This window comes from Desmodus rotundus, chromosome 9 (genome assembly GCF_022682495.2).
Source record: "Desmodus rotundus isolate HL8 chromosome 9, HLdesRot8A.1, whole genome shotgun sequence".
Taxonomy (NCBI): Eukaryota; Metazoa; Chordata; class Mammalia; order Chiroptera; family Phyllostomidae; genus Desmodus; species Desmodus rotundus.
This window is the reverse complement of record NC_071395.1, coordinates 64,440,917-64,468,762: the sequence shown is the minus strand read 5'-3', so window position 1 is coordinate 64,468,762 and position 27,846 is coordinate 64,440,917. Positions and strand designations below refer to the sequence as shown.

At 38.3% G+C, this 27,846-nt stretch overlaps 1 protein-coding gene across 8 annotated transcripts in view; it reads right to left on the bottom strand.

The window, feature by feature from the left end:
• Nucleotides 1-27,846, bottom strand: part of AKAP10 (A-kinase anchoring protein 10) — a 103,484-nt gene that overhangs the window by 29,369 nt on the left and 46,269 nt on the right. For all 8 annotated transcript variants that reach the window (XM_045199325.2, XM_045199322.2, XM_045199321.2 and 5 more), the window contains exons 9-14: nucleotides 26,926-27,070; nucleotides 24,451-24,621; nucleotides 16,092-16,201; nucleotides 13,261-13,343; nucleotides 5,859-5,911; nucleotides 5,149-5,244 (exon numbers count right to left, since the gene is read on the bottom strand). In XM_045199325.2, coding sequence (XP_045055260.1) covers nucleotides 5,149-5,244; nucleotides 5,859-5,911; nucleotides 13,261-13,343; nucleotides 16,092-16,201; nucleotides 24,451-24,621; nucleotides 26,926-27,070 — 658 coding nt within the window. The remainder of the gene's footprint in view (nucleotides 1-5,148; nucleotides 5,245-5,858; nucleotides 5,912-13,260; nucleotides 13,344-16,091; nucleotides 16,202-24,450; nucleotides 24,622-26,925; nucleotides 27,071-27,846) is intronic.

The following is a 27,846-nucleotide window of genomic DNA, read 5'->3' as shown; positions in this document are numbered from 1 at the left end:
ACCAGAACATACGGGGAGGCACTGAATGGCATCAGGACAAGAGCTGGGGGAATAGCTTTGTCACAGACAAAAGTGCTGGCAGAGGCCATTGTTCCTTTGATAAGCCCTCCCCACACAGAGCCAGCAGGCAGGTGCCGTATCTTAGAGTCCATCAACATGGCTTACACTGTTCCCTCAGCCCTAGTTATTATCTGAGGCCCCATCCCACCCAATTTACGGGCCCACCCCAACTGTCTCCAAAAGCTTTTCTACATGAATGGCCTTTCTTGGCTCATGCTTCAGATTTTCCTAAAATCTCTCAAACAAGAGGCATCTGACCTTAGCAAGCCCCATACAATTTCACTAAGTGGCCCCAGGCCTGGCACTAGCAGCAGCTGGCCTTGGCTCACAGCTTGGACTCACCAGGGCACCTCCAAGCCCAGCCAAGTAGCAGCCATCTGCAGATCACTTTGTAGCTTATGCCAGGTGGCCCTGGACAGAACACAGGTGGTGACTGACTTTGGCCTGCACCTCCCAGGAGGCCCCAGAGCCAGTGTAGCCAGTGGAAAGCTTCAGGCCACATCAAAGCATCACCTGCCAACCACCTCCACAAGCAACACACTCGAGGGACAGACTCAGCAGATATCAGAGCCCTGCTGAAGGAAGTCTTGCTCTGCACAGGTGACCCTCCACAGTGGTCGGTGGTCTCAGGCAGTCTTTACAGCTGATCGGCCTGGGGGTAAATCCCACCCATTGATGTGCCAATTGCAGTCAAGGATCAAATGCAAGAAGAGAGTATACTCAGCCCACACAGGGTGAGGGTGAACCTCAAGTGCCCAGCCTAGGTGAATAGGGAGGCTGTGCCACTGGACCCTAGAGAAAATCTACTTTACTATGCCACTCTATCAAGCCAGGGAGACATAGCAGCTCTACTAATACATAAAAACAGGGAGGCTGCCAAAATTGAGAGAAATAAACATGTCCTAAATGAAACAACAGAAAAAAAAAAAACTCCAGAAAAAGAACAAAATGGAGATAAGCAGTCTACTAGATGCAGAGTTCAAACATGGTTGTAAGGATGCTCAATGAACTCAGTGAGAATCTCAACAGCATAAAACAGTTCCAGTCAGAAATGAAGGATACACTAACTGAAATGAAGAATAATTTACAGGGAATCAACAGCAGAATGGATGAAGCCAAGAATCAAATCAGTGATTTGGAATATGAGAAAGCCAAAACACCCAATTAGAACAGCAAAACAAAAAACAATGCAAAAAACAATGCAAAAAAAAAAAAGAGAGAGAGAGAGAGAAAGAACAGTGTAAGGAACTTCTGGAACAACTGAAAGCACACCAACATTTGCATCACAGGGGTGCTGGAAAAAGGAGAGTGAGCAAGAAATTGAAAACCTATTTGAAAAAAAATGATGGAACACTTCCTCAACCTGGTGAAGGAGACTGACATACAAGTCCAGGAAGCACAGAGGGCTCCAAATGAAATGAACTCAAAAAGGGCCACACCACGACACATCATTATTAAAATGCCAAAGGTTAAAGAGAGAATCTTTATTTTATTTCATTTTTATTTATTTTTAGAGAGAGGGGAAGGGAGGGAAAGAGGGAAAGAAACATCAATGTGTGAGAGATACATAGATCAGATGCCTCTCCCACACCCTGACCTGGGGACCTGGCCTGCAACCCAGGCATGTGCCCTGACCAGGAATAAAACCAGTGACCTTTTGATTTACAGGTCAGTGCTCAATCCATTCAGCCACACCAAGCAAGGCAAAGAGAATCTTAAAAGCAGCAAGAGAAAAGCAGTTGGTTACCTACAAGGGAGCTCCCCTAAGACTGCCAGCTGATTTCTCAACAGAAACTTTACAGGCCAGAAGGGATCGGCAAAGTGATGAAAAACAAGGACCTGCAAACAAGATTACTCTACCCAATAAAACTATCATTTAGAAATGAAGGACAGATAAAGAGCTTCCTGGACAAGAAAAAGCTAAAGGAGTTCACCACCACCAAACCAGTATTATATGAAATGTTAATGGGTCTTCTTTATGAAGGAAAAAAACTTAAAAATATGTACAATAAAATGGCAATAAATACATATCTATTAACAACTGAATCTAAACAAAATTAACAAAGAAGCAAAACAGGAACAGACTCACAGATAGAGAACTTCTTGACAGTTGCCAGATGGGAAGCAGGTTGGGAGGATGGATAAAATAAGTGAAGGGATTAAGAAGTACAAATTGGTTGTTACAGGATACCCATGGGCATTTACAGTACAGTCAGGGAATAGTTAATAATATTCTAATAGCTATGTATGGTGTCAGTTGGGTGCAAGATTTATAGGGATGAGCACTTAGCAAGTTATTTCATGTCTAATCACTGATGTGTACATCTGTAACTAATATAATAATGTATATCAATTGTAATTGAAAAAAATGACTTAGAAAATAAAAAATAATAAAGTTAAAGTGAATTTAAAATGTTGGGTGGGGTGAGGTCTGAGGGAATCACTAGGGTGGGGCCAAAAATGTGAACCAGGTTGATAGAATCTCATCAGATATAGTGCCCACCTGCTGGCTCTGTGCAGGGAGGGCTCGTCAGAGCAGCAGTAGCCTCTGCCAACACTTCTGTCTGGGAGAAAGCTGACCCCTAGCTCTCGCCCTGATGCTGGACAACTCAGTTCCTCCCCGTATACCTCTGGTGCCTTTTAAGCTGCTACCCTCCACCCCTACTCCCCCCCACCACTGGAGCTCAGAGGGAGTGAGTCTGAGCATGTCCATGTGTGTGCCCCTTAAGAGGAACTGCCTGGGACTACACAAGTTTCCACCTTACTCAGCCTCAAGCCTTGCTGGTTTTTACAGCCAGGAGTTATTGGGACTTCTCTTCCTATCTCTGGAATCCTGGGCTGTGGGGCCTGGTGTGAAACTGGGAATGCTCCCTCCTCAGGGGACATCTGTAGCTAAGATATCCCTCCTGATTTTTACCCGCCATAAGTCGGTGTAGGACCAGTCTGTTCCATGTTCACCCCACCTACCAGTCTTGATGTAGCTTCTTCTTCAATTCCCTACTTGTAGGACTTCCATTCAGCTTGATTTCAGGTGGTTCTGAATAATGGTTGTTCTATAGTTTAGTTTTAATTTTGATGTGATTGTTGGAGGAGGTGAGTATCATGTTTACCTATGCTGCCATCTTGACCAGATGCCTCTCATTTCCTAATTTCTTAAAATAGACTGTGACTTTTTTCTTCTCTAGTGTATTTCATGCTACAAATTTTCCTCCAAGAATTGCTTTAGCATTATCCCCAAAATACTATGTTTTATTTTCATTTTAACTCAGTCCAAAGTATTTCTTTCAACTTCCTTTTTGATTTCTTCTTTGACTAATGAGTTACCTTAGAAGTATGTTGTTTAATTCTGAAATATTAGGGGATTTTCCACATAATCTTACTGCTGTTGATTTCTTGTTTAATTCCTTTGTGGTCAGAGAACAACTGCATGACTTAAATGCTTTAAAATTTATTGAAACTTGTTTTATAGCCCAGAATATGGTATATCTTGGTGAATGTCCCATGTACACACCAAAAGACTGTATATTCTAGTGTTGCTGGATGCATTGTTTTAAAAAATGTCATTTAGATCCTTGAGAAACTGACCTTTTTTTATCATATATAATGTCCTTGTTTGTGCTTGGTAACATTCCTTATTTTTTGAAGTTTACTCTGACTTATAGTAATGCTGCTATCTATATTATAGTTTTTTCATGGTATATCTTTTCCATCCCTTTATTTTTAACCTGTATCTTTACATTTAATGTGTTTCTGATAGTACAAGTTAACCCTTGAATGAATTTGGGGTTAGCAGCCACAACTGCTTATGTAGCTGAAAACCGGCATGTGACTTAAGTCAGCCCTCTTCATACATGGATTCCCAACTGCCAGTTAACCCTTGAACATGGGTTTAAATTGCATGGATCAAATGAACTTCAGTCAACGGAAAACACTTCATGTATATACACGGACCTATGCAGTTCAAATCTGTGCTGTTCAGAAGTGAACCACATATAAAAGGATTGGGTTCTGCTTTATTACCCGATCTGACAATCTCCATGTTTCAACTAGATTATTTAAATTAATTAAACATTAATTAAACCATTTATGTTTAATGTAATTATTAATGTGGTTTGGTTTAAATCTACCATTTTGCTATTTGTCTTTTATTTGCCCATTGATCCCTTTTTTTCCTCCTGTTTTCCAGAGTTTTTTTTCTATTTAGTATTTTTTTGAGTTTGTTTTCTCCTGATTATAAGCCAAGTTTCTCTGCTTCCTTGCATGCCAGGTAATTTTTGATGGGATATCAGACATTGTATTTTTACAGTTAAGTGCTGAATTTTGTTGTTCATTTAAGGAGGGTTGGCCTTTGTTCTGGCATGCAGTTGTTACTTACAGAGCAGTTTGAGTCTTCCAAAAACTGCTTTTAAAGCTTGGTTAAGGTGCTTTATTCTAGGGCTACTGTAGCTCCAGTAGTAAGGCTTGCCCAGTAGTTAAGAACTACCCATGCTTTGTGTTATTACAAGACCTGTCCACACTGGCAAGTAGACACGTGACCTAGTCCTAGCCTCATGTTCCAGAAATTATTCAGCCCACTAATTTGCAGTATTCTTTCCCTGGCCATCGACATTTCATCCAACATATGTACTCACCCAAAACTTGAAGGGACCTCGCTAAGTATCTTTGGAGCTCTCTTTCCGTGCAGCTCCTTTTCTGGTACTCTGTTCTGTGACTTCTAGCTACCTTGGCTTAGGCTCCCTAAATGTCGATTTCTGACTCCTCAATTCAGCGAGACTGTGAGCTCTCTTAGGCTTTCCCCTACCTGTTTTGGAAATTTCTTCTGATCAGTGAGCTATGGATCATCTCAATGCAACCCTTTTTAAAATAGATTTCAGCCCTCTACTGCCTGTTACTTGGTATCTGGAAATAGTTGTTTCATTTAGTTTGTCAGTTTTCTAGTTGTTTATGATAAGAGGGTAATTCCTATAGTAATTAAGCCTTCAAAGGCAGAAGCATAAGCTCTCTTATGTCTTTTTTTACTTTTATATATCTGGAATCCAAATCTTGTCAGTTTTAAACAAGCTCTATCAGAACACGAGTCATCCTTACCTTTGTAGACTTCTCTAATGGTTGATCACACTGGGCCTGCTGCATAACATCACTAACAATCATTTTAGCAATCTTCCAAGCTAGCTCTTCTTGAGCCTAAAAGAAGTAATTGAAACTGGTGATAACAGTTATTCATTAGAAGAATCAAGACATACATTACCAGTGCTCTAAAGACAACTGTATATGCATATCATTTCTATTTATTTAGATAAGCACATGGACATGTACTGAAGAACTCAGGTCACCCTCTGGCTAGGATATATTAACACATACCTGTCTTCCAAAGTCAGCCACTGGGTACCCAACATCACACAATTTTCATGTTAGATGGTCAAAACATTTTTTTCCCCTCCTCTCATCTCTCAATGCATTTAACTATTTAACAACAAAGACTTTTTGAATGACAGAAGGGACACTTTTCAGTTTTTGTTTCTTTAATGATTACTGATGCCTGCTAGTTGAGGTAAACTCAAAGGCATGGTTATTTTTCAGTGACCAGGAGGTATCTCTGGGCTGAAGATACCTCCACTGCCTCCAATAGGCAATTAATAGATGTTAAGAAGGCTCACCCTTTCTTCTTATATACCGGATAAAGAAGTAATGATGTGCCAAGCTGCTTCAACATACGACTAAAGAGAAATCCTGAAACCTTAGTTAGACAAAGTGCCACTTACAAACAGGAATCTCTTTACACTAAAAGTAGAATTTACCTCATCAGTATTTCCTTGCACCCATTTCTTCATAGCTTGTGAGAACATGGATCCTAGTAAACAAAGCCAAAATTGAATGTAAATTTCATGCATAATTTTACATTAAAAATGCTCTTACTTATAAGCTACTTTCAGACATGGACATTCTTTTCTTTGTACCATCTCCCTTGAACATTAAGGAATATTACTATCAATAGAAACTTGGAAAACCTTTGAAAAGCTGTTTCTGAGTTCTGGATTTTTCTTTACTTCATAAAAGAAACTATAATCTAGTGGTAGATTTGCAGCAAACTGAAATCAAGAACAAAACCATGACTTGGATTTGATTTGGGGTAAAAATATAGGAATACTTCAGGAGATATCAATTTACTTGTTATATAATCAAACCTTCCAGAGCAGCTACTATATAAGAGCTTCAACTACAGATTATGCTATGACATGTTATATAAATCATCTGCATAAGAGCAGTGTTTTAAATAGCCATACTCTGTCTAAGCCACAGCACACCTCAACTTCCTAGAAGACACATAAGCCTATCTACAACTGTACTCAGATGCTAAAAAAAAAAATCACCAAGGTAGTGAGCTAACCTCTATTTCCATGAATGAAATACATAGCTTATCCTTTCACTAATGCAAATAAGGCTCAAATCCTAACTTTGCCTTAAACCAAGTGGTTGGTAGATTATCTCTTAGGTAAGTTCCTGATTCATTCAAAGACTGGGATAAAACCATACATAGCATTCATGAAAAACACAAAACCTGATCCTTTTCCCTTAATATTTTTCATTTCTAGCTAAAAGTTTGAATACTGGTCTGGTCAAATTTTATGGCCAAGCAGAGTCAACAGGGCCAACATCCCATGATCTACCTATAAAGCCTCAAATGTCCACAGAATTACTCAAAGCTCTCCTCTGTCAGTCACACTGTTGATGATCTCCTACTTGCTAATGTTATCTCCTTTTCATTTAATACCACATTTTGCTTCTCCTTTTCTTTTTAAAAAATTTTAATTTTAATTTATTGTTTATGCTATTACAGTTGTCTCAATTTCCCCTGCTTTGGCACCCCCAACCCAGAACCCCCTTCACTCTAACACTGTTGTCCATGTCCATGGATCATGCACATATATTCTTTGGCTACTGTATTTGCTATACTGTACTTTACATCCCCATAACTGTTCTGTAACTACCAATTTGTACCTCTTAATCCCTTCACCTTTTTCACCCACTCTACTACACCCCCTGCCCATCTGGCAGCCATCAAAACATTCTCTGTATCTATGAATGTTTCTGTTCTGCTTGTTTGTTTATTTTGTTGTTTATATTCAGTTGTTAATAGATATGTATTTATTGCCATTTTATTGTACATATTTTTAATCTTTTTTTTTCTTCATAAAGAAGACCCATTAACATTTCATATAATACTGGTCTGGTGGTGATGAACTCTTTTAACTTTTTCTTGTCCAGGAAGCTCTTTATCTGTCCTTCATTTCTAAATGATAGTTTTATTGGGTAGAGTAATCTTGTTTGCAGGTCCTTGTTTTTCATCACTTTGAATATTTCTTGCCGATCCCTTCTGGCCTGTAAAGTTTCTGTTGAGAAATCAGCTGGCAGTCTTAGGGGAGCTCCCTTGTAGGTAACCAACTGCTTTTCTCTTGCTGCTTTTAAGATTCTGTCTTTGACCTTTGGCATTTTAATTATGATGTGCTTTGGTGTGGGCCTCTTTGGGTTCATTTCATTTGGGGCTCTCTGTGCTTCCTGGACTTGTATGTCTATTACCCTTACCAAGTCAGGGAAGTTATCCATCATTGTTTTTTTCAAATAGGTTTTCAATTTCTTGCTTTCCCTCTTCTTTTTCTGGCATCACCATGATGCAGATGTTGGTACACTTGTAGTTGTCCCAGAGGTTCCTTACACTATCATCCTTTTTCTTGATCTTTTTTCTTCTTGTTGTTCTGACTGGGTATGCTTTGCTTCTTTATATTCTAAATCACTGATTTGATTCTCAGCTTCCTCCCTGTAAATTATTCTTCATTTCAGTTAGTGTATCCCTCATCTGACAGGTTCTTTTTTATGATTTCCATGCCCTTTTTTATGCTGCTGAAGTTCTCACGAAGTTCACTGAGCATCTTAATTACCAGTGTTTTCAGTTCTGCATCTAGTAGATTGTTTATCTTCATTTCGTTTAGCTCTTTTTCTGGAGTTTTGTTCTGTTCTTTCATTTGGACCATGTTTCTTTGTCTCCTCATTTTATCAGCCTCCCTGTGTTTATTTCCATGTATTAGGTAGAGCTACTACAACTCCCTGACTTGGAAGAGTGGGTTAATGTAGTAAGTGTCACATAGAGTCCAGTAGCACAGCTTCCCCTATCACCCAACCTGGGCACTGGAGCTGTGCCCACTCTGTGGGCTGTGTATACCTTCCTCCTGTAGTTGAGCCTTGATTTCTGATTAGCTGCAAGGAGTAACTGTGACCACTGACCCCCAACCCCCAACCCCCATGGAACATCAGCTGTGTAGGGGCCTACTCCACAGAGCAAGACTCACTTCAGCAGGGCTCTGGTTCCTGCTGAATCCACCTCTTGAGTATACCACTTGTGGAAGTGGTTAAGTGATGGTACTCCACTATAGTCTGTAGCTGTCCACATTATACACAGGCTCTGGTGCATCCTGGAAGGTACAGGCCAAGGTCAGCCACCATCTGTGTTCTGTCCAGGGCCACCTGGCATAAGCTACGAAGTAATCTACAGATGGCTACTACTTCTGCTGGCTTGGAGGTGCCCAAGCAAGTCCAAGCTATAAACCAAGGCCAGCTGCTGGTAGTGACAAGCCTAGGGCCACTTAGCAATAGGCTCAGGGCACGCTGAGGCCAGATGCTGCTTGTTTGAGAGCATTTTAAGAAAATCTGAAGCATGAGCCAAGACATTTGCATGGAAAAGCCACGGGGAACAGCTTGGGTGGGCCCAAAAGTTGGGCAGGACAGCCTCAGGGAATCACCAGGGTAGGGCTCAGAAAAGGAACAGTGGCCTCTGCCAGCACTTGTGTCTGGGGGAAAGCAGCTCCCTCAGCTTTCATTCTGATGCCAGACACTTCAGTTCCTCCCTGACTACCTCTGGTGCCTTTTAATCTGCTGCTCCTGTGCTGGAGCTCAAAGGAAGTGAGTCTGAGTAAGTCTGTGCATGGGCCCTTTAAGAGGAACTGCCAGGGACTCTAGCAGTTTGTCTTCCACAGCCTCATTCACCACTGGTTTTTACAGTCAGAAGTTATGGGGACATCTCTTTCTGGCACTAGAACCCTGGGCTAGGGGGACCTGGTATGGAAATGAAGTCTCTTGCTCCTGTTAATCCCTCCTGATTTTCATCTGGCACACATGGGTGTGGGGCCAGCCTGCTTCGCATCTCTGCCCCTCCTACCAGTCTTGATGTGGTTTCTTCTTTAATTCCATAGTTGCAGAACTTCCATTCAGCTTTACTTTTGGTGGTTCTGAATGATGGTTGATCTGTAGTTTATTTGTAATTTTGGTGTGGTTGTGTGAGGAGGTGAGCTGTGTTTACCCATGCTCCCATCTTGAAAGGGAAGTCTTCTCCTTTTCTTTTAGTATCCACATCTGTGTATTCTCTCTCCCTTTAACATGAGGCTTCTCCGAGATCCCATTCCCATCCTTTTTTTCTCCCTCAACACATTTTCTTTAAGAGATCTCACCCCTTCCTGTAGTTTTAACTTCCCTTAAAATCCAAGTCACTCAAAAACTCATCCCTGGGTGTCAAACCCGTATTTACAGATTGTTCTAAAGGCATCCTAAACTTTACATGTTCCAAAGGGAGCCTATCCTCTATCTCAGAAATTAATTTAATCCTCTATTGAAAATTAACATAATTTTTCATCCGGAGAACCCATTTTTAAAAACTGAATTTACCTTCCTCATTGACTCTCCACATGAAATCTGCCACCAAAGTTCTACCTTGGATGCAGTCTCTACATTCCCCCTTGGAAGTTTTATTAATCTGACATTCTTTCTAATTCCTGCTACCAACTACCTTCAAATCCTCTTTTTTCCCCCTACGTACAGCACTAGCTAATTCTACTACCTGACGCAATTTGTTCCTACACCACTGTCAGAAAAATGCATCTAGTTAGTATTCTCCTTAGCAATCCCAGATACCTATGTGACAGGAACCCAGGTTTCTTAAGAAGAGACACAAGTACTTACACAATGTACACACAGCTTCATCTCCCACCACTGCATCCAGACACTAGAGGACAGCCACCACAGGGACCATATGCTCACAATACCATTTACAATTCCCCGTTGTTACATTTTCTCCTAGATGATTTGAATGTAACTTTTAAAATTACCTTGTGTGCCCTGCAAGCAAAGTTCTTATACTCTCAGAAGCCCCTGAGACACACCCTTCTCAAAACTCAATCCTTTTCTCTGTGCTCTACTATCAGGGTTCCAAAACCCAAACTGAAACTGTAGACTGGTAACTGATGGATACTCTTTGCAGGAGCCCTCAGCAAGGAAGGAGAAGAAGGGAGAAGTGGGGCTGAACTGCCAACCACTGTCAAAAACCAAAGCCCTGGGGTTGCTATTAACCTGCCATGTGATCCCTAACAAATTACAGTTTCCCTCATCCTCAACTTCTTCATTTATAGGATAAGGAGGTGGTATCCACAGATGTACCATCTAAGATTTGCATGAACTTGAAAATGCTAAGAAAATCTCCACTATTTTGGGTCTGAGAAGGGGGGAATGAGGCTCTGTGATTATTCTCAGAAGAATAAAGTAATCTTTAGTGTCTATGCCAGTTTAAAAAATTATTTTTTGCTTAAAATAAATATGATCCATAATCTTGCCACCGAAGTAATCTCTACTGAAACTCTTCTAGGTTAATTCAATCAACAAATATGCAATGAGTGTCCACCATGTGCCAGGCATAATTTTTGAATAGGGAATATAGTATCTAATCAGATAGACAAAACCCCTGCATTTTATAGGATTACTACAGGCTTACCAAGTCAGCCTCATAACAAAGGGAGTAAACAGGATTAAAACAAACTGAGACTACATCCTCCTATTTGTATCCTTGGCATTTAGTACAGTGTTCAGCACACAGGAATCACTTAAATGACTTCTGAGTGAATGAACTGAATCTGTAGGCTCCTACATTATGTCATTTACTTGCCAAAATAGTACATGACTTAAAGAGACATCTGGACAACTAGAGAAAGTACCAGGATATACAGATTTATTTACTCAATTTATTTAGTCAAAAGTCATTCCTTTACACAGGCATGTCTCAAATTAATAATGCAGGTAACTTGATGGGTGGGTTTGTAGGAGAGATATAATCCAGTTGGCTCTACTTTCAAATATAACCCCAATACAATCATTCTTCCACTGCCTATTCTACAGCCACCCCTGTTATCCCTTACGTAGACCATGGCAAAAATGTTGTTTCCCTGCTTCTCCACCTAAACCCCTAGACTCTATTTCCCAAACATCTGTTAGAGCCACTGCTTCGAAACATAAATTACATCCTGTTATTTCCCTGCTCCAACTTGCAATGTGTCCCCTATACTTTTGAGTCCCAACCTTACTCACCTTCAGCCATAGCACCTTTCCTTACCCTTCTTTAGCAACACTGGTCATGCTCTTCCTTGGTCATGCTGAGCTCTGAAGCCTCAGGGCCTCTATTCTTGTTCCTTTTGCCAAGACTTACTGCCCCATTTTGCTTGGGACGCTACTCAAAACGCTACTTCCTCAGTGAGACCTTTCCTAACAACCACTGCTAAAACAGCACTCCCCACTGCTCTCCCAGTTGCTTACCCTGCTCGCATGTTTACATTAAGTATAGAAACACATGCACATACATGGCATTTGTTTATTCACTGTCTCCTCCACTGTAATGTAAGCTCCTCGAGGGCAAGAATTTTATTTCTTCCCAATGCCCAAAATGGTAGATGCATATAGTAGACACTCACAGTTTAGAATGAATGAATAAATAAAATGAAGAGACTTAAATAGAATGAGCAGAGACACTGGTTTGGGTAAATGTTCTCATATGTCTTTAACTACTTATAATATACTTTGATTCACACAAAACAATAACAAACTGCAAGTACCCAGCACCGATACTCTGGAGCAGTAACATTCTTCATGGAACTGTCAGAGAAATAAGACCCGCTTTAATAAAAAAACAAAACAGCTCTGAGATTCTATTAATACTGGAGCCCTGCTGACCACGCAGACTGGTTTCTGGTGAAGCCCCCAAAGAGGCTGTCTAGCACTTCCTAAGGCCACCAGTGACCTCCTCCTTTTACCCAATGAAAGACACTACAAAACTGTGTCTTAATGGCAGGATCTGTATCTTCTATCCTGCCCTGAGCATGTGAGTGCACAGAGGCATTCAAAAATTATTTACTGAATTAACTGTGTAGACTTTCTTCAGTCTTTACATTTTCCCCAACTGTGTAGCTCAGACTCCTTTCTCTGGCAAAACAGTAAATAAAATCAATTACTTGGATAAACTAGTGAGGTCAAGTAGGTTAACAGGCCCTTTTTTTGGTCTAAATTATTTTAACGATTGTATTTTTTATATACTTTGTCAAGGTATATATAATCCAAAAGGAGACTGTTGATCAACCAAACTGGTAGGATTCATTAGCCCAACAACAGTTGCATTAAAAAGTAAGATAAACATAATAGGAACACAGTACTATTAAGTTCAATAGGAAGATTATTAACACCCATTAAAATGGAGTATTTTCTTCTTATAAAAGTTAGTATCTTTTACTCAAGACAATACTGTCAGTCCAGTTACACTGAAAATGTTCTAGGTATCATCTAAATGGATCCACATTGATTTCCAAAGTCTTCCTGTGTAGACCAATTGTTCATAAGCTGAAATTAGTTACAAAAAAATGCACTGTCAGAAAAAGGATTTTTGTGTTTGACTCCTGGAATTGACCAAGTACTCTTCTGCCAATTAAACAAAGGATTTGAATTTCACCTATTAATAATTTCCACATACATTTCATAACAACTTTCAGCAATTTAGAGGAAATTTAATAAGATAAAGGGTCTCAAGATAAACCTCAAGTTCAACCTGGAGTGGGTATTTTCATCATTAAATAAAAAGGTGATGAATATTTTTTTTACACAGATGTGTCTTCTGCATGGTAAAGCAAGTTAAGTAACTTTTGATTCAGAGAGAAAGAGACTATATATGGAGAGATGTGATTACATGAAGCCTTTATACTCACTTGTGACTGTAAATACAGGTGAAATATGTCGATTAATTTATAAAATAAATAAGTTTAAATCTGAAATGATCCTTCACTTACAGTCAATGACTAATGTGACTAAGGGCTTAAAATGAAGTATAAAAACAGCACAAACCTTTTGATTTCTTTACATCAGGTTCAGGCTCAGATTCCCGGATGAATTGTCCCACATCGCTGACTCTTCCAAATGTCATCTTCCTATGTAAGTATGAAAAGAATATAATTTCTAACAATCAATTTTAAATTCAGAAGAAAAATATCAAATTTAAAGCATCTCATCTAAATCTAAAAAGCAAGAAATACAATTCATAGCTATCCCATATTATTCAAAGTGAGGCTTATTTTAAATAGAACTACTCCCCACAAAAAGCAGAATAATATTTAATTTAATGCAATTCCATTTAAATTCCCAAAAAGGTTTATGAAACATGACAAGTTCACAGGTAATCCACATTTCTAAGATTCAAAAAGAAGAGAAAAAGCACAACAATAGCCAGATAATTTCGTAAAAGAAGAGAAAAAATGGTAGGGCAAAATGTACTATGAAAATAGAGTAACATATAACATAATTATGCTAAAAAGCTAAAGTAATATAAAGCAAAGTTTAAAAGGTAAAAAACATAGTGAAAGGTCTTATTTTTAACAGATTATTACTAACCAATAGTTAATATCCAAAAACATACAGAATTCCAACAAGTCACTCAGAATCACCCAACAGAGAAATGTGAAAAGGAGATGAAGAGTCAATTCAAGGAAAGTCCTAAACAACCAACAAAGATGCCAAAAGAAGCTCCATCTCATGAGCAATAATACAGGATTGGTTAAAAAAAAATTTAAAGTTTGATATTAAAGTTGACAATGATGTGGGGAAAACTGGTATCTTTACTAATGACTGGTAAGAATGTAAAATGTACAGATATTTTTAAAGGTAAATTAGTAAGATCTATTAAAATTTTAAATCTGCTTCTTGGAACAAGGAAGGATATAAAAGGAGGTGCTTTGCTATGCTGTGTCTAACAGTGAAAAATTGAAAACTTAAATACTCAATATCAAAATGACCAAGTAGTGACACAATATGTTATATGGAACATTTTGCCATAGTTATAAGCTATAATTAATATTATATGTAGAATACTATGAGATAGTTAAAATGAGGTAAATCTGTATAGACTAACATAGAAAAATCTACAAAACTATGACTGAAAGTACAAGAAACAGAATACATTGTGATTATCAATTACATAAAAACAAACAAAAATATACACTATATTATAACAATGATTATCCTCATCAGGAAGGAGAGAAAATATGCACTGGTGTGTGATCAAAGGGGACATTAGTGTTATCTATACATTTAATTTTTTATAGGAAGAGATTAATATAGTTGTAATTAAAAGTGAGTTAAAAAAAGAAAAACAAACTTTTGTGATGCCTATATATTATTTCCTTTCAGGCAAAGTGGATCTGATTTTAGAGACAGCCTTCCTAGTAAGTCATTTCATATATGGGTCCACTATACCAGCTGACAGAAATTTGTTTCCCTTGAGAAAAATTTCAGGAAGATGCTAAAATCATAAAAGTAAACACTGGAAACTACCTTTAAAGATGGGGAAAAATTCCCCTGGCTGGTGTAGCTCAGTGGATTGAGCAGTGGCCTGCGAACCAAAGGGTTGCCAGTTTCAATTCCCAGTCAGGGCACATGCCTGGATTGCGGGCCAGCTCCCCAGTAGGGGGTGCATGAAAGACAACCATGCATTGATGTTTCTCTCCCTCTTTCTCCTTCCTTTCCCCTCTGTCTAAAAATAAATAAATAAAGTCTTTAAAAAAAGGATGGGGAAAAATCACCTCTATTTATGACCAATTTTATAATTATTTTTTTAAATTATATTTAATACCCAAGAAACTCTACAGAACATCTTGCAATTGACATTTTCTTAAGGTTTTAAATAAATGAACCGACCATTCTTTAAGAATAAATATCACCTTTGGAAATTAACTCATTTAGGATTATAGTCCACCATTTCCTAAAAGAAATCAGTGCTGGCACAGCCGAAGTGTGCTTTCCAAAGACAATGTGGTCAAATAACCTTTCACTTACTTGAAAGCACCTTTCAGACTCCTTATTCTTCCAACTATCACTGTTACTTTCTGATAAAAGCAATTAAATGTGTTGAAATCCCTTTTTTATGGTACTGCTGGGACTGGGGTTGGGGTTGAGTAATCAAGCCATTACAGAGGTTTATTTAGGCAAGAGGAAGTGATTTTATGATTTGATCTTTCATAAAATTTAGTAAGTGGCATACCCTATAAATCACTGTCTTTTGTTACAGGCTAATATAAACAACCAACTTAATTCTCAAATACATAAGAATAATTTTATTCCTTTTTTACAAGTATTAGTTATACAGTAAAATGATATTGGCATCTTTGTACCATAATAAATGATATTAGCATCTTTGTACTTGAATTTTATTTTTGGTTTTAAGACAGGGACTTTGAAATAGTTAACATGTGGATCAAATGAAATATGGACAAAATAGCCCCAAATGTACCATTTCAACATGACACTGCATCCAACCCATACATGGTGAGGGAATAATGATGGTAATAATACTTGTGGACTGATTACTAGATGGTAAGCATGCTTTAAATGCTTTTATGTGTTATCTCCTTTAATCCCCTCAACAACCCAATGAAGTAGCATTATCCTTATTTTACAGATGGAAAACTCAGACACAAAGAGGTGAAGTATTTGGCAGTAAGTGGCTGAGCCACGACTAAAACCCAGCAGTCATTCCTGAGCCTTCACTCTTAAACATGTCCTACTGTACACTATATGTAAAAGTGCTGGGCATGTAATAGTAGATTAAAATAGATTAAGTTAAAATATAGAAAGATGCAAAATTCCCTACACTTGAAAAAATTCTAGACATGTGCTAAGCTTACCCTGCATATGTCCGTTGATATAAAGATTCTGGATCCAGACTTGCAGCATCCACAATTATTGCTTCATCAAAATTTTTCAGAATTTTAACACTAGCTTTTTTCACACTGGTCTACAAGAGAAATTGTAAAATTAGTAGTATATTATTTAGGAATCAAATCACTCCTGGTTTTGGAATGTAACAGATTTTTACAAAATCTGCAGTGTTTGAAATACATGTAATTTTTCACTCAACCCCATCATTACTGTGATGCTTAACAGCAATGATTCTGAAATGTATCAATATATAACTACAGGGAAAAAACAACTATTAAAATGTACAAGATGAATTCACATGCCAAATCTGTTTTTCTTAACAACTGAAGTTCCCACAAATGTGTTGTCTTCACAGCATTAGGGTTCCTAGTGTGCAAAACTCCTATCTATACAGATACATATGCCTAATGAATGTAAAGTCCAGCTTGCACAAGATAAGCATGAATGCCAGATGACAAAACAAGCTGAAGGGAACTTTCTAAGATGACCATGAGAGTATTAATACCTGAGTGTATTAAAGTCCCCTCCACAATTCTACTTCTCTACTCCTCACCCGCACATAAAAAGCAAGTTAAAATTGATGCTTTTATGAAATACAGAGCCATGGGTAGCCATGGGTTGACCCAGAAATTCCACTTCTAAAGATTTAATTATACACTGACGGTTCTGCAAAATGACTTATAAACAAGATTATTCACTGCGGCATTGTTGAAAAAAACAAAAGACAGGAACACACTTAATACTCACGACTAAAGTACAGGTTAAATTAATAAAGTAAGTAACTGAGAAGATACTTTGAGGGTGAAGGTGAGGGAGGGTTCTCTTAATGCAGCAAGAAGGACACATGGCTAAAAAGAAAAAGAGGCACCAGAGTAAAGAAGTGGGAGCACTTCTGTGAGGCCACTGATACTTGGATTCCAAAGCCAGACAGCACAGGAAAACCACAGACCAATGTGTCTTCATTATAGATGCAAAATCCTCAATAAAGTACTGGCAAGCCAAATCTAGACACATACAAGAATAATTATATACCACCACCAAGTGGGATTTATTCCAGGAAAGCAAGGCTGGCTTAATATCTGGTAATCAATTAATGTAGTGCACACACTATATCAAGAGTAAAAACCAAGAGCCTGCATAAATAATCATCTCAACTGATGAAGAAAGAGTATTTGACAAAACCCAACACACTTTCTTGATAAAAAACATCCAACAAATTAGGAATACTAGGGAACTTCCTCCATTTCATAAAGGAGTTTATGAAAAACACACACCTAACATATTCCTAAATAATGAAAAACTGAAAGTTTTCCTCCTGAGATGAGGAACAACACAAAGATGCTCACTTTTAATGCTTCTATTCAACAATGTACTGGAAGTTCTAGACAGAACAATTAGGCAAGAAAAGGAAATAAGTGGACAGGAAGAAAGAAAACTCTATTCACAAATGACATGATCTTATACGCAGAAAATCTAAATAATCCACAAGAAAACTATTGAAGTTAACATGGATTTAGTAATGTTGAAGGCAGATCACACACAAAAAGCAGTTACATTTCTATGCATTATCAATGATGAATCAAAAAATGAGATTAATTATATATAAAATCAACGTTTCATAATGTTTTTTAAAGATTTTATTTTATTTTCAGAGAGAAGGGAACAGAAGGAGAAAGAGAGGGAGAGAAACGTTGATGTGAAAGAGAGACATCAATTGGTTGCCTTTAGACAGAACCCACAAACCAAGCATGTGCCCTGACCGGGAATCAAATCAGTGACCTTTTGCTTTGTGGGATGATGCCCAACCAACTGAGCTACACTGGTCAGGGCAGTTTCATAATGTATGATGTTTTTAGAATAGAAGGATGTATTAGGTTTACTTTCCCAGACTGTAAAAACAAACAAACAAACAAAGACCCCAACACACACACAAATTAAAAGCACTTTTGGAAAGGAAGAATCTGATCCAATTCAAGATAAAACAAGTGACAGCTTAAGGAAAAGTTTTAAGAAAAATATTTACAAGTTCAGGGAAAATAACATAAGCACAAAAGCTGAACTGTGTAACTTCAATTGCCTAGTCCTGATTAACTCCTAGAAGAAAATTTTCATTAAGAACCCTCCCAGCAATAAGCAACCAATAAATAAATATAATCACAAGTTAATGTTACCCAGGGGCTTGATATTAAAAAAAAACAAAACTTTACAGAATATTTAAATTGAAAAAGTGGGCAGATGTGATATATCCTACAAATAAACAGTTTATCAATTAAAAAAATGAAATTAAGAAAACAATTCTGCTGGGTGAAAAAGGTGTAAGTATTAAGCAGCACAAATTGGTAGTCACAAAATAGTCCCAGGGATGTAAACTACAGCACAGGGAATACAGTTAATTGTACTAACTATGTATGGGGCCAGGTGGGTTAGCTGAGATACTGGGGAAGAACACTTTGTAATGCATATGATTGTCTAACCACTATGCTGTACACTTGAAAATAATATAAGATAATATTGAATATAAAGTGTAATTAAAATTTTTTTTTAAAAAGGTATACAACTTACACACTGAAAATTACAAAATGTTGCTGAAAGAAATTAAAGACAACCTAAATAAACAGAATGTCATCTTATGTTCACGGACTGGAAGGTTTAATATTGTTAAGATAACAACACTCCCAAAGCGATCTACAGAGTCAGTGTAATCCTGATCAAAATGGTAAAAGCTGATCCTAAAAGTCATAGGAATTGCAAGGGACCCAGAACAGCCAAAACATTGCTGCAAATGATAAAACCAAAGTTGGAAGACAAATACTTCTCAAAACAATGTAGTACTGACATAAGGATAGAAGCACAGATTGACAGAACAGGACTGACAGTCCAAAAATACACCCATATATCTATGGTAAAATGATTTCTGACAAGGATGCCAAGACCATTCAATGGTGAAAGAACAGTTGTTGTTGTTTCTTTTTCCAATAAATTGTGCTGGGACAACTAGATATCCACATGCGAAAGAATCAGGTTGGACCCTACCTCACATAACATGCAAAACTAACTCAAAATGGATCAAAAGCCTAAAACTCTTAGAAGAAAACAGGTGGCCATAGGGAGTGACTGCCTAATTGGCACAAGGTTTCTACTTAGGGTAATGAAAAAGTCTGGAAGCAGACAGTATAGTGCTGACTGCACGACACTGGGAATATACAAATGTCACTCACTTGTGTACTTTATCATGTTAAGTGAATTTTACCTCAATAAAAAAATTACTTGATATTCGAGTGACTTAGGCGGCGTGGTCTGGAGGCACGTTTCTGGCAGGGGCAGTGCCCCGACCACAGGGAACAAGTTTTCACGGACAAACTAAATTGGCATTCAAGAGCAAGGCCCTTGACTTCAAGTTCAAGATGGCAGAGTAGGAAGATCCTGTGCTCACCTCCTGTCACTGACACCAAAACTGCAACTACATATAGAACAACTATCTCTGAGACCACCTGAAGACTAGCAGAAAGATTCTCTACAGCTACAGATATAAAGTAAAAGCCACACTGAGAAGGGTATGAGGGGTGGAGACTAACCCTAGTCAGCACCCACCCTACTCCTCATGCAGTGACTCACGAGTGGGAGGGTTATCACACCTGTGGAGGTCATCCCTGGAGAGTGAAGGGTCTGAACCCTAGCCTGGTTGACCTGAATCAGGAAGTGGAGCCCTCATAACATGTCTTTGAAAACCAGCAACGCTTACATCTGGGAGAGCCAAAGGGCTGTAGGAAACCCAAGTCACACTCTTTCTGAGTTCTGGCACAGAGGGAACAGTTTGAAAAGCAGCTAGGTCATACATGAAGGTGATACATTGACTAATTTTAGGGTGTGTGCTGGAGGGACAGGGATCTGTTGGAACTTGCTAGCGCCACAGGTGCTGGTGGGCACCATTTTTCCACTTCCTTGAACCTGGCTGGTCTGACACTATCCATTAACCTTGCTTATCACTGTTCGCCCCCACCCTGGCATTTCCCTGAGGGCCCACCCAGGGTAGCACCCCTCTAAAGCACTTCCTGCCCTGCCACACACAGTGGACAGCATCACTCAGCACTGGCACACAGCAGTGTGTCTCCAACAGTGGCGGTGGGCTTTGCAACCAGCTACATCAAGGCCTTGCCCTGCATTCCACTGAGCCTGCAATAGTCATGGCCACACCTCACAGCCAGCAGGCCAGATAGCAGCCTTGCCTGCTAGTGTGTCCACAGAAGTTGTGGCCCAGCCACAACAGGAGGCTGTACTAGTCCCCCCTCTAGACCACCTGGCTCTGGTAACAAGGGGAACATCAAAATAAGGACCCCACAGGAAAATAAGGCCACTTTTTCAAGACCAAGAGATTTAGCTTACCTACCTAATATAATACATAGAAACAGACAGGCAAAATGAAAATAGAAAATATATTCCGAACAAAAAAACAGGATAAAACCTCAGAAAAAGAAATACATGAAACTGAGGTCAGCTGTCTACTAGATGAAGAGTTCAAAGTAACAGTCATGAAGATGCTCATTCAACTGTGCAGACAAATGAAGGAACTCAGTCAGAACTTCAGCAACTTGAACAAAGACCTAAACATTCCAAGATGGGACATAACACAACTGAAGAACGTAACAGTTGAAATGAAAAAAATCACTGCAGGGAATCAACAGCAAATCTGATGGCACAGAAGAATGGACCAGCAATCAGGAAAACAGGATAGTGGAAGTCGCCCAACTGGAAGATCAAAAAGAAAAAAGAATTAAAAAAAAAATGAAGATAGCATAAGGGGCCTATGGGACAACATCAAGCATAATAACATTAGAATCATAAGGGTCCCAGATGGAGAAGAGAGAGGAAAGGGACAGAAAACCTATTTGAAGAAATAATGGCTGAAAACTTTCCTAATCTGGCAAAGGAAACAGATATCCAAGTCCAGGAAGCACAGAGAGTCCCAAACAAGATGAACCCAAAGAGACCCACACCAAGACACATTATAATTATGTTGTTGAAAGTTAAAGATAAAGAGAGAATCTTGAAAGCAGCGAGAGAAAAACAACTAGTTACATAGAAGGGTATTCCCATAAGACTCTCAGCTGACTTTTCAACAGAAACTTTGGAGGCCAGAAGGGAGTGGCACGATATATTCAACATGATGAAAGGAAAAACCTACAACCAAGAATACTCCACCCAGCAAGGTTATCATTCAGAATAGAAGGGGAGATCAAGATTTTCTCAGACAAGCAACAGTTAAAGGAGTCCGTCACCACTAAACCAGCATTACAAGAAATGTTAAAGGGAATACTTTAAGTGGAAAAGACCAAAACTAGAAATAAGATGAAAAAATATGTACTGGTAAAGGCAAACATATAGTAAAGATAGTAGACCAATCACTTATAAATGTAGTATGAAAACAATTAGAATGGCAATAAGCATATACCTATCAATAATTACTTTGATTGAAGTTGACTAAGTGCTCCATTGCAAAAACAGGATGTCTGAATGGTTAAAAAAAAAAACAACAAGACCCCTACATATACTGCCTACATGAGACTCCAGAGTGAAAGTTACACAGAGACTGGAAATAAATAAATGGAAAAGATATCGAAATGGAAATGAAAAAAAAGGAGAAGCTGGGATAGCATTATTTACACCAGCCAAGTCACTGAAACAGCCCAGGGGTTCCTCACTGGATGAACGGATAGAAGTTGGTGTGTGTGTGCACACAACGCACTGGGGTGTCACTCAGCTATAAAAGAAACGGATCCTGCCATTTGCAACAACACGGAGGGACCCAGATGCTATTATGTTAAGTGAAATTAAGTTAGAGAAAGACAAATACTGTATCATTTCACTTAGGGGTGGAATCTAAAAAACTAAAATGAACAAACAGAACAAACTGACCCATAGATAGAGAAAAACTGATAATTGCCAAAGGGTTGGGCGGTGGGGGTATGGACAAAAAGGCCAAGGGGATTAGGAGGTACAATGTAAATAGTCATGGGGATGTAAAGGACAACGTAAGGACTGTTAATATCACAATAATTTAGTATTGTGACTGATGGATAGTGGACTTTTTGTGGTGATCACTTTGTAAGGTGCATAAATGTGAAAGCTCACTATGTTCTGCACCTGAAACTAATATATAACATTGTATGTCAACTGTACTTTAATTAAGAGCTTTACATTTCAGAATAAAAATTAGACATGAAAAAAAAATTATTTGATATTCTTACACACTTATAATAAACCTGAGTATGAAATTAAGAAAACAATTCTATGTATAATAGCATCAAAAAGAATAAAATATTTAGAAATAAATTTTTAAAAATACAAAACATATTAAAAAACTACAAAATACTGTTGAAAGAAATTAAAGAACACTTGAATAAATGAAAAGACATGCCATATTTATGGACCAGAAGATTAATACTGTTAAGATGGCAATACACCAAATTGATCTGTGGAGTCAATGCACTCTTTAATCAGAACCCCGACTGGCTCTTCATAGAAATTGGCAAGTCGATCATAAAATTCAAATGGAAACTCAAGGGACTCCGAAAAGTCAAAACAATCTTGAAAAAGAAGAACTAAGTCTGGAAACTTCCACTTCCTGATTTCAAAAGTTATTACAAAGCAACAGTAATCAAGACAGTTACCATTTGACTCAGCAATTCTATTCCTATCAATTGTATAACACACAAGAGAAACAAAAACATAGCAACACAAATTTCTAATAGCCAAAGGCAGAAACAACCCAAATGTCTACCAACTGGTGGATAAACAAAATGTGGTGTGTCTGCACAATGCAATATTATTTAGCCACAATAAGTAATAAACTTCTGTTACATGCTAAACAGAGATGAGCCTTGAAGACATTATGCTAAGAAAAAATATGTTAAGTAAAAGAAGCTAGTCGCAGAAGACCATTTACAGTAAGGTTCCATTTATATGAAATATCCAGAATAAGCAACTCAATAGAGAAAGAAATAAGTAGATTGGCATAGCCTGGAGGAATGGAGGGCTCGGAGGGCAACAGTTAAAGGACAGGGTTCCTTTGGATTGTGGTGACAGGTAAGCAATTCTATGAACATACTAAACACCATCAAATTATACAATGTAAATGAGTCAACTGTATGGTATGTGAATTGTATCTCAATAAATCTGTACATGAAACAGAAAAAAACCCATACAGTGTGACTTCAGTTATAAAATGACAAAAACAAATAAAACGCTGGTCTATGCCATCAGATGTCAGACAGTAGCCATCCTGGCAGGGGGAGGCTAGTGACTAGAAAGGGCTACAAGAGAATTTCTGACGTACTGATAAAGCTCTGTTTCTTGGTCTGGATGCTGGCTAAGGGTTAGTTCTTAGCAATGGAAAGTCTTCAAGCTGTGTTAGTTATGATATGTATATTATACTTCAACCAAAATGTAAAAATATTTTTTTACAATTAGTACCTAGACCTTTAAAATGCTTAAAAAAGCCCCAAACATTCCAGCCTATATAAAAGAGACAAAATGGCAACCACATCCAGCAGGTTACCTCCTATGTAACCTCCAGAGGAGGAAAATGTACCGAGCCTTGGTGATGGCAATAAGATAGTACTGTCTTATAAATTAAGAAAATTTGTCCAAGGCCCAGGGTCCAAAATCCAAAGTGTTATTATTTGTCAAAAGATGATGAAATAATCATGCTATGTTATTAAACTTATGGTGAGGAACACCAGACAGGGAAGAGAGTTCTAGTTCTAGCACTTACTGTGGGACTTTAATAAAATCAGTTCACTTAGTGCCTCCTTAGATCTCTTCTCCTGAGGATAACCTATTTCATGGGATTTGGAGGAGAATCAATAAGGTTTGATATATGAAAGCACTCAAAAAAAAAGAAAATGTAAAATCAGTATAGTTCAAAATGAAATCAAAAGCTCTTCAGTGAACTACAATATTAAGAAATCTAGCAGTTCACTCAATTATTCTATAAAAAAGCACCCCAAATTTAGTTACTAAAATTTCCCAAATAAGTACACAAAGCACTCTTCAGAGGCTACACTGGCTTGTTGTTCACCTTACTCATGCATTCATTGGTTGACTCCTGCATGTGCCCTTACCTGCAACCCAGACATATTGGGATGATGCTCTAATCAACAGAGGTACACAGCCAGGGCCCAAACACTTTGATCAGAATATACAGTAGAGGCTAATTCTATTCCTCCTTTGTTTCTTCAACTTAAAAGTTACAAATGGGATCTGTTACTGGATTTGAAGGAAAGGATTAGTACAACTTTCTAAAGGCAGAGGCAAATTGGCAAGTACCTGAGAGGCCAAGCTGTCAGCACCGCCTTGGGGAGGGTCATCAGGAGGGCCAGAGCCGGCAGCAGTCAACGAGGCGTTCCCTCCCAGAAACGCATCCCCTCGCACCGAGTGGATCAGATCATTCAAGTATTTATAATAAAGGTTGCTAGACAAAAAGCCAGGCAAGAACACCTAAACAAGAGGACCAGCATAATTTTAAAAATGAAATCAAATACAACCAAAACCTTATTTTAAAACAAAATTTTACCTATATTTCTATTAGCTAGCACAAATAATTTCACTTTTCCTTTTTACACTTCAGGTATTATCCCTTTATACACAGTTTACATTGTAACTAAAATTATATGTGGGCAATTTATAGGCCCCCCCCCCAAAAAAAAACCATTTGCTGAAACTATTACATAGACTTGATATTTAGACTCTTAATGACCAGGAAATAGTCTAGGCAGTGGATATATATTGAAACCAGATTTTTCTGGTTTGTTATAAATATTGAAGTCTCTGGGCATGTATTGACTTTTACTTTTAAACTGATTTCCTTATTATAAGTTACTAGGAGGGTGATTACTTATAGGAACCGTTTTGCCTGGCGTGGGGAATGTAGCCCAGTCCCCACTCAGAAAGGCCAGTAGGGAGCGAGGTCCAGCGCACAGGACCCACGCCCTCGGATGGGTTCTCCCATGGGGAATCAGGCCTGCATTGTACATAGGCTGCTATGAGACTTGCTTTTGCTAAAACTCCGTCACCCTGGATTGAGGCAGCAAATGTTTACTGCATGTCTCTCAAGTAACTTCCTAAAATCTGTGCTAAACCTCCCAAGTATGGAGTGTATCCAGTTCAACCACTTTTCCCCTTGATCTGTAACATCCTTCTCTTTGAAGTAATTAGCAACATTCTTTCCTTAGTTATCTGTAAAAGGTAATCACCTAACAGCAAACCTGTGCATAGTAAATGAGGACCATCCTCAATGTAATGTACCCAGAAAAGCAATAAAAGCCTGTCCAGGCAGGGGTTGGGGGCCCTCACGCCCTCTCTCTCTCTTAGAGAGAGGCCATGCTGTCCCTTTTTCTCCACAGGACTTCTGTAGTCCGTGTCAATTTGTTTATTGCAGCCACAACACATGGATCCCGCAGGCCGGGGTCTTCATCAATTACCGAGTTAAACAATATGTACATTTTAGCTTTGACATATATGGCCAATTTATCCTTCGGAAGGATGCTGTCATTTTGTCCCACTAGCAACATATCAAGGGATCTGTTTTGACACAGGCTTTCTAACAGGGGGTTGTATTTTTCAAATTACTGTTAAATAAATGCCTAATAATGCATGAATGTTCTTATTCACATTCAAAAATTATGAACGATGCTGAATAAGTTCTCATGTTTATTACTGGCATTTGCTCTTATCAATCTTTCCTTCACAGCACTCAGCACAACTGTACATAGTTACTCCCATGTTTAATGTGTGCCTCGTCACAGACAGAGCTCCAGGAGGGCAGAAGTCACATGTCTTTCGTGTACCACTGACACCAAGAGCTAGTGCAGAAATACCCATAGAAATGGTGAAGGAATTGCCTGTCTTTTTCCTATTTATCTACTTGATTCTTAGAATTAGTGTAAGTTCTTTACATACACACATTTGATAAAATATATTATTAGAATTCATTTTCTCTGTGTTTTCATTTTCTTTATTACCCAGGAAGTTTACATTCTTTATATGATATAGACCTGGAACTTTTCCTTTAAGATCAGAAAGATTTTAATTTTAAACATGAAAATGTATTATCCCTAGGCAATAGCTGATACTCTATTCAGTTTACCACTAGCTTTTTAATGATTTGATTTTTATATTTAACTCTTCCATATTACTGGAGTTCAGTTTTTATGTAGGTATTACATAACAGTGCTTACTTAACTCCTCTACCTAGATACACATGACACATGTAAGCGATATAACCTCATGGGCTTATCCTGGGCTCTGTGCAATTCCTTGTAAAAGCTGTTCTAGTTCATTAGAAGAATAATTCACCCACAAATTCTAGTACTTTATTATTAATAAGCTAGTAGTGATACCCTAATAAGTGATCAAGATACTATACAAAACTAGTGCTCCAACCCTGTTGAAAAATATTGGTGAAATATCTGGATCATTCCTAAGCTAACTTTCCCCAATACGGCTATATAACTAATAAGCACTTTATTCATATACATTTTACCTCATTTTTATCCTCAAAATTACTTCAAGATAAGTATCCATATCACCCCCATTTTACAGCTGAGGAAAATGGCATTAAAGAATTTCAGTAACTGCCTGAAGCTCATAAAGGTTAAGAGTCAGACTCAAAGACTGCTCTTAATCACTATACTGTGCTACTGAAATTTTCCACTGTCCTATTGATTTGTTTTTTCTCATTTTGTATTCTCTGGGTTCTAACAGTAAATCTTACAGTTTAACACTTTCAAAGTTCTTGGTTACCTTCTCCATGGTTGTCCAGGCCTGACGTAATGGAGTTGTAAAACAGTTAGGGAGTGGCCCACCTTCCCTGCAGATATTAGATTCAATTTCTAATCTCACAGCATCATCGAATCCAAGAGGATGTGTGGCCTGCAGGGAGAAGTACCTATGGCAGAAAGACAGCCAAAGTAAAACAAACTCCTCAGCAAATACACACAACATCTGGCATCTACTCCGGAGACCCTCCTCTGCGGGAATTTGATTCAGCCTGCAGACCTGGATTACAGAGCTGTGCACTGACAGCCGGGCTGCAACCTCTACTCCCATTATGCCAAAGACAGCCAAGCCTGCTTGCTGCTTCTACCTGCCTTCCCTCACACTTAGCTCTCGTTTAAGATTTTCTAGGGTCAGGCTATAATCACACAAATAAATAGATCAATCACACATATTTAATGGGAATGTATTCTCTGTTCAGCACTTGGTAGAAAGCAATGGATTTGAACTAGGGTAAGACACAGTCATTTCCCCTGGAAACAGAACAGAAAAAAACCCCTGCACAGGATTCAGTGAGAACACACTGTCAAAACTATGAGGCACACATAAATATGTGTATAAATTCAAAACAAAATCACAATGAGGGTGAAGTAGATGGATTTGATTTATTTGGATTGAATAATAGGACTTGCTGATGACTGGTATTAAAGGAAAAGGAATAATCAATGATAACTTAAAGATTTTTAACTTAACAGGATATAATGCAATTAAGTGTTTTGGTAAGCTGATTGTAAAGTGGATACTAAAAGGAAAAAAGCATTAAAGGAGAAAAACATGTATATGGTCTCTACGAAGCATTCTAGGGCTTCTGACTCCTCTGTGTGATACAAATATAGGAAGGCAGATGAGGCGTGATTGTGATGATGCCGACAGGCAGGTGAGGGACCC